General features: G+C 51.8%; 1 protein-coding gene across 4 annotated transcripts in view; it reads left to right on the plus strand.

Annotated features, from left to right (window-relative positions):
* LOC144615312 (pleckstrin homology domain-containing family M member 1-like) overlaps window positions 1-12,216 on the plus strand; it is a 20,470-nt gene continuing 8,254 nt past the window's right edge. The window contains exons 1-5 of one of the 4 annotated variants that reach the window (XM_081794750.1): window positions 1-135; window positions 2,563-2,705; window positions 5,866-5,954; window positions 9,451-9,698; window positions 11,433-12,059. In XM_081794750.1, the coding sequence (XP_081650876.1) occupies window positions 5,907-5,954; window positions 9,451-9,698; window positions 11,433-12,059 (923 nt within the window). In that variant the 5' untranslated portion in view covers window positions 1-135; window positions 2,563-2,705; window positions 5,866-5,906. Of the gene's footprint in view, window positions 136-2,562; window positions 2,706-5,283; window positions 5,466-5,865; window positions 5,955-9,450; window positions 9,699-11,432; window positions 12,060-12,216 lie in introns of those variants that run through there. The other 3 variants (XM_078442217.2, XM_078442215.2, XM_078442216.2) reach the window with 3 other exon arrangements.

Below are 12,216 nucleotides of genomic sequence, written 5' to 3' on the forward strand. Positions count from 1 at the left end.
CGAACCAACGTGATGGCGTCAGGCGCCGCGAGCGCCGTTTCCTGTTGTCCCTGGCCCGGAGGCCGCAGCGCCTGGTCGGAGGCTTAGGGGCTGCAGTGGCCAGGAGTGCCCCGCGCCCCCTCCCCGCTCCCTCTGGTGAGTTAGGGGTCAGAGGGCGAGGAGGGTGAGAAGGGGACGGCGGGGCCGAGACGAGAACGGGCGATGGGTCACCAGCCCTGTCCGTGATCGCAAACCCTTGGTTGCTTTGAAACTGTCCTGCTTCAGAGCCTTTTCCCTGCCCGGCCTGAGCCCCGCACCCTACCCCACTCGGACCCGAGCCTTCAGCCCAAACAGCCAGTGCTGACCCGTCCCCTTCCTCTTCTCCACCCGTGACCCGAGCCCAGCCCTTACCCTCACCCCTTCACCACTGGTCTTGCGTAAGTGCAGCCACACTCGACCCCACGGTAGCCCACTTCCAACCCCTAGGACAGCCACTTCCCTCCGCCTCCCTCTAACGCATCTCCTTCTCACCCCTCAACCCCTTTGGCAATCCCAGTGCTCCACGCAAACCTCCTCGAGCCCCCCCTCCCCCTCCCCGTCTTTCTGGCTTACCCCTTTTCAGGCTCAGCTTTCTTATCCCAGCCCCCCTGCTCAGCCCCCCAAGGTCTGCTCAGCCAAAACACCCACCTCCCCCCACTCATTTAATACCTACCACTACAGTAGATGCCCTATTGCGCTTACCCCCCTCTTCTTGATAACTCTGATCTCAGCCCTATCTCAAGTCTTGTATGTATCTTCTTGCCCTCACCCACTCAACCCCTAACTTCCAAGCCCACCGCATACTTTCTTTCCATCCCCAGCCAGCCTGAGGACACTTCATTCCTGAGTCTTTGCTAAACCACCCCCCAACTCTTGCTGCCCTAGTTCCCACCACCCCTACCCAATCTTGTTAGATTGACGTCTTCCTATCCCCATTTCAACTCTTCATCCCAGCTCTGTGCCCACTCTTCCCTTGATGTGGTCCCCATTTGATCTGAGAACCTAGTGCAGTCCCCTGCCAACCCCACCTGCTTTCTCAGAGCCAGGCACTTGCCGAACACCTCAATTGAGGCAGGGCCTCAGATGGTAAGTAAGTGTGGAGGAGTAGAGATCCTTCTCCCGTGGGTCAAGTGCTTTTCCTGGATGTCAGGCCCCCTGTACCTGTCCTTAAGGATTGTATTCCTGGCATCCATATTACATTACTCGCGTTGGCTGCTGGAATGATAGGTATCATCCAAATACCTGGAAGGTGAGGGAGCTACTCATTCAGCTGGGGCAGTGGAAGCTTATCACTTCCTTTTGGGTGACGATCTGGAGAAACTCAAGCGGTTCCACTGTGTGGGGTTGGCTGTGGTCACAGAATCATGTCCATGTGCATTGCCCTGCCGCTCAGAAAGGACCCTCACCCAGTGCTCCTCCTGGCCAGAACTGGTTGTAGATTAGTCCCGCTACCGAATGTGCCAGAGGTGACGTTACATGTTGTGAAGAGTAGAGATGAGTGGATCCTGGGGACGCCGAGGCCTCCGTGGAGGCTGTTGAATTGCTTCCTCTTTTTGCAGGTGCTGGATCATTGAGTTTTGACCATTTTGATTACCCATGAACACAGAGAGTCAAGTTATCTCAGAGTAGCTAGACATTCTTGAGGCACCCAGGCTCCATGGTTAACATTTATAATCTCCTGGGATTTGGGGGTGCACATCCCCTCTAAGTTCTGGTGACCAAACTCCAAAGGATTGGCCACTTGACAGCCATTGTAAAGGACCCCAAAGAAGACCCCTTGTGTTTGCTTGCATTTATAGTCTCACGCCTTTGAGAATCGGATGTCCTTTTACCTTCAATATCCCCTTCCGTTAAGGTGTGATCTCTGAAGGGTTTCAGCCTGTTGGCAGCTTGGTGTAATGGAAGGAGTTCTGCAGTGACCCCACCACTGAGAAGTTGTATACCTCAACTTCTTACAGTCTGAAACGGTCTGAGCCTTTTTATTTTACTCATCTGTTCATTCAGCAAGTATTTTGTGAGCACCACTGTGTGCCGTGCACTGTTTGAAGCATTAGAAAGACAATGGTGAATGAGTCAGGCAAAGGTCCTGCTTTCATTCACTCAGAGTTTGGTCCTTGCCAGAATCTTAAGGGATCTGGGACAAGAATATGGGAGAGATGGGTGTTGTTGGATGGAAGGAGGGAGGGAGGAAAGAAAGATACCCAGTGTTCCTAGACCTCACATTTCTGGCCTCACCCACTAGCCTTTGGACTGGGAATCACGAGCTAGAAGTTGCTTGCCCTCCAGCTGATATTCAGTTGCTTTGTCGCCCTACCCACTCCCCCCCCCCCACACCCATCCCACCCCCCACAGGGCTCTTGTCTAGAAATCCAACTTTCTTCAGGTAGAAGGAGGTGCTGTTTACTCAGCACTCACATGTCTGAAGTATCAGCTGTCTTTCTGAATCAGAAGATAACTTTGTCATTTGTTTCCAGCTGAAAACCCTGACTCATCACCTGGTACAGCAGCTGGAGGGCTTAAACACCGGCCTGTTGTCCTGCATAGCCAGGTGCAGGATCGGAGTCAGGCCGTAGAGACGAGGCTGTCGCGGATGGCGGGGAAGTCTCTAAGAAGAAGAGGTTGCTGTTTACTGATGAACGGAGTGTTTCGAAAGTGGTGAAGCCAGGTTATCCATTTCTTCTTCTAATGTAAGTCTCATCTGAGTCCTTCTCCTCTTTTCGTTCTTCCTTAGTCTCTGGAGGAAGTGAAATTGGATGTTTATAGAAGGCCAGGCAGTATCACGAAGAGAATCAACCCCAACGATTCCTTCCTGTGTGTTGGAACATTTGAGGAGGGACAGCTCGGAAACCTGGCTGCCATGGAAAGGACCTGTGGTCAGCTAGTTGGGGCCACAGATCTGATGGGCAAGATTGTTTCTTGTCAGTGTTAGGCCTTCTTTGATAAGGTGGAGCTTCTGAAGAGTCTGTGAATAATAAGTTTGCCTGAAACTCTTTGAACCAAGGACCTGGGACAGTATGAACTGACGAAAGGCACAGAGCTTGGAATGAGAAAATTCTGTCCCTCACCTGAGGCATGTTTCTACTGAGCCTCAGTTTTCTCTTCTGTGAATGAGGGATACTCATCCTTCTCTCACAGGATTGTTTTAAGAATTAAATGAGGATAGAGAATGAGATCCTGTGCCAGAGTGAACCAATACAGAGGGGCAGAGGTAGACGAAGGGTGACTTAAGAGTTTCCTAAAGGCACACGGCACTCACCTTTTCTGCTCCACTGTATCAGGGATGTTTGAACTCTCTACTTGCTCTCTTTCTTCTGGGTCTCCTGAAGACCCACCCCTCTTTCGTTTGCTTCTTGGTGTCAGTGAAGACAGCTCTGAAGATAGAAAGTGAAACCAGTCCCATAGCATGGTAGATGGGGGTCTGGCTCACCCAAGGAGCCTGCTGGAGTGCTGACCTAGCAGTCAGGAGACCCAGAGCCCAGAGATCTCACATCGTAGATGGTCGTGGTCCTGCCTCTGAGCCATTTCCTGCCTTCCTGAGGCGTTCTAGAACCGACAGGCCTATGTAGGGAGCTTTGGCTTCCTGCAAGGAAAGATGTGCCCGGAACTTTGGCCTGACCCCCACGTCTCAGTTCTGTTTTGTGAATTGTCAAGTGGCAATTCTTCTAGGTTTCTCTGCACTGTTGTCCTTTTGTGACGTTCCCGACACTGTTTTAGGTCACAGTTGTCTCTTGTCTGGCCCTGCTCTGACCTCAGTGTCAGTTTACTTTGTTTTTTCAGCAGACCCTGACTTGGCCAGAGCACCCACTTAATGATAAGCCTCCCTCCCTCCAGTGAATATTATATTCAGTGAATTAGTTGATGAGGCCTCAATGGTCTTCCTCTTCAGATTGCTGAGGCCCAAGCCTTGAGGCCGGCTGAGGGAAGGGCAGTTTTAGGGCTTGAGGCTCTGTCTAGAAGGGCAGGCCCCCGGAATTGCCAGAGGGGATTGGATGCCAGGGTCTCAAAGCCAGCGAGCCTGAACGTGGCCTGCAGGGCTGCGTAGGGTAGCCTTGAAGAAACCCAGCCTCTAGGATCAGGCACGGTTTCAGGACCGACTCTATAGTATGTCCCCTTCTCCCGGTGCCCTGGTGGCCAGAGCATGGAGCTGGTCTCCAGCGAAGGGTCCTGAGGATTCCCAGTGGGTAGGAGCTGGGAAAGTGGTGGAGGGAGAGACAGTCTGATGGGCTGTGGCCAGGGGCTAGTGTTCCTCCTGTCAGTCTGTTGTGCGCTGACCAGAGCTGGTTTCGTGGGGGCCGTCCTCCACACACCTATCTGCCTTTGCATGTCCTTACTTAGGAAGGTCGGCGCTGGGTCCTGTTCACCCTCTGCCGGATCCAGAGGCCAGGGCTTGAATCAGAGCGTCTTTCATCATTTAGGGCCACCCTGCCGTTCTCCATGCCTCACTGTTCGCCTGTAAACCTTTCCTGCCAGACTCAACCCTGATGCTCCCTTGCATCCCGCCACCTGGGCCCCCAGCTGGAGAGCCCTCCTCCCAAGACTTCCCTGCCCCCTCCCCAGCCACCCCTTAGCCCTAGCTCACACCCGCCTCTTCCAGAAGGGTGGATGTCATCCTGGCCGAAGGTGGTAGAGCCCGCCACTGATCAGCCCTGGGATCTTGGGAAGTTCCCTGACCTGGGTCAGCTTTGATTTATCTGGATAATAAAAGAGCTCGCCTAGGGTGGTTACAAGGAATGAATGAAGCAATGTGTGTAAACAGTACAAAATCCATTCATCATGCCTCCATTTGATAACTTCTTTGGGCCATAGGTTTTTGAGAACAGAGACAGCGATGACCTATTTTTTGGTGTCCCTCCATGCTCGGCAGCGTGGTCACTAGAGATCTGTTTAGATGGGAATGTGCCTGCCCAATCCTGGTCCGTCCAAGTGGCTGGGGCGGTCCAGGCGAGCCAACAGCCACCCCCCGAGGCTCAGGTTGAGCCCCCCCCCCCCCCCCCCACCTAAGCCACCCCCGGGGGGGTGGGGGGGAAGCCAGTGCCCTGAGGGATTTACCTGTGTACTGACTTCAGGTAGTTGAGCGGACTCATTCAGACAGTGGCCTTTGCCTATAAGGCTTGGCCACATCCAACCGGGGTAATAGATACCATTTATCCTTAGTACCGTCAGGCACTGTGCTGGGCGTTTTCCACATTCATAACCTCCGTTTGAGACGTCTGCCGTGGTGCCCCACCTAGCATGCCTAAGTGGTTAGTGGCAAATTGAGATTCGAACCCGTGTTGTTTCCCTTTAGGCGTGTCCCTGTGCTGCTCCAGCTGGACCCTCGTGCCTGGAGGGGAAGCAGCTATGTAGCAAGAGGCCCTCCCTTTGGAAACTTCCTTCAGTTGTGCTTGTCCCTGCCGAGCTGGCAGACATCGGGCTGGCACAGGAGTCAGAGGCTCCGAATGTGAATTGTGAGCCCCTGCTTCCTGGTCCACGTGGGCTCTTGGCACCTCCAGCGGCAGCATCCCCCTCGCACCCTTAGTTCTGTATCCAAATCGGCCCCTCATTCCCTGCTTTTTTGTGCCAGCGTTTGGTGTGGCATACAGAGGCCTCTCCATGCCCTGATTAGGGTGGACCCACCCACGGCACATAGGATTCCCCACCTCCTGAGATTCGAGCCCTCAGATTTCTTCTCTTCCCTTGTTTCCTTCCTTAAAATCCACTCTTGGCTTTTACTTTTGAATTCAGAGGCCTTTGCATTGCAGTTTGAGGAAGATGGGCTGACCCGCTGCCTGCTGGGGGGAGGGGGAGAATTGGCTGGGGGTGGTGAGCTGGAACCTGCTCATCTGGCCGCGCCGTCTGTCTCTGCAGGTGTCATGTGATTCTCCGAGGGAGCTGCAGTGTGAGCGGAAATGCTCTCGGTGGTGGAGAATGGACTGGACCCCCGGGCTGCCATCCCGGTAGGCAGTCGGAGAGGCTCAAGGGTGGGGAAGGGGGCACGGGACAGCCATGTCATTGGTCTTCCTCACTTTGAAATGAATGAGTACTGTCTGGAAAGCGAGGCTTCGGGCTGAGAAAGAGTTATAGCAGAAGCAGGCTCTGAGGAGACCCTGCCCTTTCTAGAACATCTTATTGGTGATAGAATGGGAATTGATAAAAAACAACGGATTTTAATAGGGGCTGCCTGAAGACCAAGGATTTCTCAAAGGAAGTCATACATATGGGGCGCCTGGGTGGCTCACACGGTTAAGCGTCATGATCGTAAGCGGCTCATGGTCTTGCAGTTTGTGAGGTCAAGCCCTGCATTGGGCTCTCTGCTGTCAGAGCAGAGCCTGCTTTGGATCCTCGGTCCGCTCTGTCTCTGCCCCCTCCCCCACAGGCACATACATGTATGCACATTCTCTCTCTCTCTCTCCCTCTCTCTCCCTCTCTCTCTCTCTCTCTCTCTCTCTCTCTCAAAAATAAGTAAACATTAAAAGAAGGGGCAGCTGGGTGGCTCAGTCGGTTGAGCATCCGACTTCGGCTCAGGTCATGATCTCACGGCTCATGGGCTGGAGGCCCGCATCGGGCTCTGTGCTGCCAGCTCAGTGCCTGGAGGCTGCTTCATATTCTGGGTCTCCCTCTCTCTCTCTGCCCTCTCCCTCCCATGCTGTCTCTCTCTGTCTCTCAAAAATAAATAAACATTAAAAAAAAGAAAAGAGGGCATTAGGGTGGCCTGGGTGCCTCAGACGGTTGAGCGTCCATTTGGCTCAGGTCATGATCTCACGATTTGGGAGTTTGCTGCTGTCACTCCCTAGCCCACTTTGAATCCTCTGTCCTCCTCTCTCTTTGCCTCTCTCTCTCTCTCTCTCTCTCTCTCTCCAGTCAAATAAGCAAACAATAAAAGAAGTATATGACCCATAAGTCATATGAAAAGATGTCTAACATCAAAAGACTGCATACTGTATGACTTCATTTACACAAAATGTCCAGAATTGGCAAATCCATAAAGACAGAAAGTAGATTAGTAGTTGCTAGGGGTTGAGGGAGAGGGGACTAGAGAGGAGTGACTGCTCATGGGCACAGTGTTCCTTTTTGAGACAATGAAAATGTCCTAAAATTAGGTAGTGGCTGTAGTTTCACTATTCTGTGAACATACCAAAAATCACTGAACTGTATAGTTTAAATGAGTGAATTTTAGGCAATGTAAATTGTGTCTCATTAAAGCTGTTATAAAGAAAAAAAAAAAAAAAAACAGGGGCTCCTGGGTGGCTCAGTTGATGGAGCGTCCGACTTCGGCTCAGGTCATGATCTCACGGTCCGTGAGTTCGAGCCCCGCGTCGGGCCCTGTGCTGACCGCTCAGAGCCTGGAGCCTGTTTCAGATTCTGTGTCTCCCTCTCTCTCTGACCCTCCCCCGTTCATGCTCTGTCTCTCTCTGTCTCAAAAATACATAAACATTAAAAAAAAAAAATTTTTTTTTTTAAAAAAAAAAGAACATTCGACTTTTCAAAGAACATTAACATGAACTGTTTGGGCTAAGATAAAAATAAAACAGTAAAATATTTATCCATAATCCTATCAGCTAACAGTTCAAACCAGGTTTTCTGTATTCCCTCCCAATCCTTTTCCAAAACACATAGGTAATTTTGACATGCTTATACTATGACAGAACTGTCTTTATCTTTCCAAAGGATTTTACATATATGTATTTTATAATTGATTTATGTAACAGACCTTAACGGAATACTTACATGTGTCAGGAACCAAGCCAAGTGTTGAGGATGCAAGAATGAAAAAAAAAAGCAAGTCCTGCCCTCAGAGTAATCCCCCCGCCCCCCAACTCCTGTGCTGTAGGTCAGGAAGTATTCGTTCCGTTTAACAGATGAGGAAATTAAGCTCAGTGAGGTTAAGTGAAATGTCTGTAGTGACCCAGCTGTTGACCAACAGAGCTGAGACTAACATCTGCCTCTGACTGCCAGGTCAAGGATCTTTCCTTTTTTCTTTCTTTCTTTTTAAAGTTTATTTATTTATTTTAGGGGCGCCTGGGTGGCTCAGTCAGTTAAGCGTCCTATTTCAGCTCAGGTCATGATCTCACGGCTCGTGGGTTTGAGCCCTGCATCAGGCTCTGTGCTGACAGCTCAGAGCCTGGAGCCTGCTTCGGATTCTGTGTCTTCCTCTCTCTCTGCCCCTCCCCCCTCCTCATACTTTGTCTCTCTCTCTCTCTCTCTCTCTCTCAAAAATAAACATTAAAAAGATATTTTTAAATAAATAACGTTTATTTTATTTATTTTGAAAGGGAGAGTGAGCATGAGCAGAGGAGGGGCAGAGAGAGGGAGAGAGAGAGAGAGAGAGAGAGAGAGAGAGAGAGAGAGAATCTCAAGCAGGCTCCACACTGTCAGCACAGAGCCAGATACGGAGCTCAAACTCAAAAACCGTGAGATCATGACCTGAGCTGAAATCAAGAGTCAGATGCTTAACTGACTGAGCCGCCCAGGTGCCCCTAGGATCTTTTTTTTTTTTTTGAATTTTTTTTTTTTCAACGTTTTTTATTTATTTTTGGGACAGAGAGAGACAGAGCATGAACGGGGGAGGGGCAGAGAGAGAGGGAGACACAGAATCGGAAACAGGCTCCAGGCTCCGAGGCATCAGCCCAGAGCCCGACGCGGGGCTCGAACTCACAGACCGCGAGATCGTGACCTGGCTGAAGTCGGATGCTTAACCGACTGCGCCACCCAGGCGCCCCCCTACGATCTTTCTTAATGTGGACCATGCTCCTGTTTTCTTGGTGTTTTTATGGTTCTAAAGTGGCACTTGTTGCCTCTTCATGGAATCGTAGACCCCTAAACAAGGTGGAAAGCTTCACCCCTGCCCTAGATGGATCACCCAGGCTCCCACACCTGTAACTATGATGGAGCCGGTATTTAAACACAAGATTTCTATGGCTATCAAATCACTGAAGTTCGGTTTAAAAAGCAAAACAAAAGAAAAATATACAAATATCTTTGCAAAAAAATAACTATCTCTGGGTGGTATAAGTACGTAATTTTCCTTTTCTCCTCTATGCTTTGTCTCTGTTTTCTTTCTTTTTTTAAAATTTTTTCCAACGTTTATTTATTTTTGAGAGAAAGAGAGAGCGTGCGTGCGTGTGCAAGTGGGGGAGGGGCAGAGAGAGAGGGAGGCACAGAATCCAAAGCAGGCTCCAGGCTCTGAGCTGGCAGCACAGAGCCCGACGTGGGGCTCGAACCCATGAACCGTGAGATCACGACCTGAGCCGAAGTCGGACGCTCAACCGACTGAGCCACCCAGGCGCCCATCTTTGTTTTCTATGATTAGCTTGTGCTAGTTTTGCTGTATACACACCCACAGGTAGACGTGAGCACGTGTGTGGGTGTGCGTGTATTTGGTGATAAGCACTTACCTTCCAGGGGTCACCGCAGGATCTTCTAAAGGCCTGTGTTATGTCTGACACCGACTAGGTCATCAAGAAGAAGCTAGTGGGATCTGTGAAGGCGTTGCAGAAGCAGTACGTGTCCTCGGACACAGTGGTCACTAGCGAAGACGGAGATGCCAACACCATGTGCAGTGCCCTGGAGGCCGTATTTATCCACGGCCTGCATGCCAAGCACATCCGAGCCGAGGCCGGAGGGAAAAGGAAGAAGAGCGCCCACCAGAAGCCTCTGCCTCAGCCTGTCTTCTGGCCCCTCCTGAAAGCTGTCACCCACAAGTGAGATCAGCAGGGGAGGCTTTGCTTTGGGGAGGAGCTTCAGTGTGGGTGACCCTGGGCTCTCCCTCTACAGCTATATGGGAAAGCAGCAGAGATGCTCTGTGTTCTAGAATGGAGATGGGTGAGATAGGGGTTATTGTTAGACCAAGCCTCAAGAGCCCCTCAGCGCACAGGCAATGGCCTGGGGCTGCTCAGGCCCCTGGCTGGTCGCCTTTAGCAGGAGCCGCCTTTTTGCCACACCGTGGCAAAGTTGGGTAGTTGGAACAGAGAATGTGTGGCCTGCAAAGCCTAAAATCTTTACTAAGTGGCCCTTAACAGAAGAGGTTTGCTGACCCTGCCTTGGAATGTTTGAACATCTCTATGCTAAGTATTATATCCTAACAGGCTATGGCATTTTTTAAAGACGTGGAATCCAGATCATCTGAATATCCACCCTGGGACGTTTGCCTCTGCGGCCCTGGCCCTAACTGCCTGGGCTTTGGAGCAAGCAGCTGCTGGCACGTTGCCTCTAAGGGCTATTAAATGCCACCTTCAGCCTGAAGGTGCCTTGTCAGTCTGTATCTTCCTTTTCATGCTGACTGCCACCGCCCTATCTCAGGTTCTTACCTCACTCCTAGGTGGCAGTGGCTTTCTGATTGTCCCCCTTATCTCATTGTGTCTGTCCTTAGGTCAGGCAGCTGGTCAACATTTATTGAGCTTAAGCTAACCCGAGCTCATTCCCTGAGCCCTGTGGCGCACGCACTCCTATGGGCGAGACGTGCTCAGGGCACTGTGATGGTCAGAGGAAGGGCATTTACATCAGACCAAGGGTTCGGGAACTGAGTTGGGTACATGATCTTATCCCGAGCAGCCCACCCAGAAGTCTGCGCGACTGCGGTCAAGTCATTTCCCGGTGTAAAAACTCTCAGGCTCCCCAGTGCTAGCCTGGAGTTCCATTCACTTCGTTGGGGCCCCGGAATCTGTATCCTGACCAGGTTCCCAGGTGATTCTGACGCACAGCCAGGTGTGGGGACCCTTGCCCCACCTTGCCTCACCGGTTGGATGCTCAAGACCCTGCATCACCTGACTTTGCAACCCAATCAGCCACTCCTCCTCCTCCCCGTGCTGTAACGGGAGTGCTCACCACTCCTGATACACAGCTGCTGCTTCCCTACCCTTGGTGCCTTTTCTCTGTCAGTCCTTGGTGCCTGAGGTTCCCCTTCCATCTTTGCGGCTTGAAATCGCTCAAGGCCCAGCTCAATGCCTTGCCTGTGCCTAATCCCTATGCCTAATCCCGCAATGCCTTGCCTAAGGCATTGTCCTTACTGCAACCTGGAAGTGATTGCCTTCCCCCCACCCCAGCTCTACTGACAACAGGGTTCACTTCCGTGTGCCCTTGAAAGGTAGTAACCTGGACTGAGGGCAGGACCATGTCTGTATCCTGTATCTTCACAGCTCCAAAGACCTGGCACTTAGGGGCTCATCACATGTATGCCGGATGAGCAGGTGATGTCAAGGGCGCCTGGGGAGTTGAAACTAAAATGGCAATTATCCTGCATGACAGTAACCTTGAAAAAGTGGGGAGTTGTAGCTAAATATTTCTCAATTCCCTGTAGAACACTGCTATCTGAGATATTTTCCCAAGCCTGTATATACTTGCAGTCGTTATTACTGGCTCCTGCTCACCAGTGGATAAAATGATCCTCTGTGATCTGAACTCACTTCTTGAAACAAGCCTGTCCTCTCCACCCCCAGGCACATCGTCTCGGAATTGGAGCACCTGATCTTTGTCAGCACGGACGTGGGCCGCTGCCGGGCCTGGCTGAGGCTGGCCCTCAATGACGGCCTGATGGAGTGCTACCTGAAGCTGCTCCTCCAGGAGCCCGCCCGCCTGTGCGAGTACTATCAGCCCACAGCCCTGCTTCGAGACGCCGAGGAGGGCGAGTTCCTCCTCAGCTTCCTGCAGGGACTGACGTCCTTATCCTTCGAGCCCTCCTACAAGTCCGCCATCTTAAACGAGTGGACGCTCACCCCGCTGGCTCTCTCTGGGCTTTGCCCGCTCTCTGAGCTCGACCCCCTCACCACCTCTGGGACAGAACTACAGCGGAAAGAGTCTCTGGATTCAATTTCCCATTCCTCAGGCTCGGAGGACATCGAAGTCCAGCACTCAGGCCATAAGATCCGACGGAACCGGAAGCTCACGGCCTCCTCCCTCAGCCTGGACACCGCCGGTTCATCCCAGCTGTCTTGCAGCCTAAACTCTGATAGCTGCCTACTCCAAGAGAATGGCTCCAAGAGTCCAGACCGTTCCGAGGAGCCCATGTCCTACGACTCCGACCTGGGGACAGCAAATGCCGATGATTCAGACCCGTCTCTGCAAGAGTGAGTGTCCTTCCCCCACTCCTCTCCTCCCCCTGCCTTCCTTCCTTCTCCTCTTCCTCTTTCTCTCCCTCCCTATAGCATGTGATTGCCTGTCACTGAGCATTGACCTCTCTAAGGGCATAAAGGAAAAGGGGATCGTGGCTCTTCCTCAGGGACT

Source organism: Panthera onca (assembly GCF_046562875.1).
Source record: "Panthera onca isolate mPanOnc1 chromosome E1 unlocalized genomic scaffold, mPanOnc1 haplotype 2 h2.Chr16_ul_13, whole genome shotgun sequence".
NCBI lineage: Eukaryota > Metazoa > Chordata > Mammalia > Carnivora > Felidae > Panthera > Panthera onca.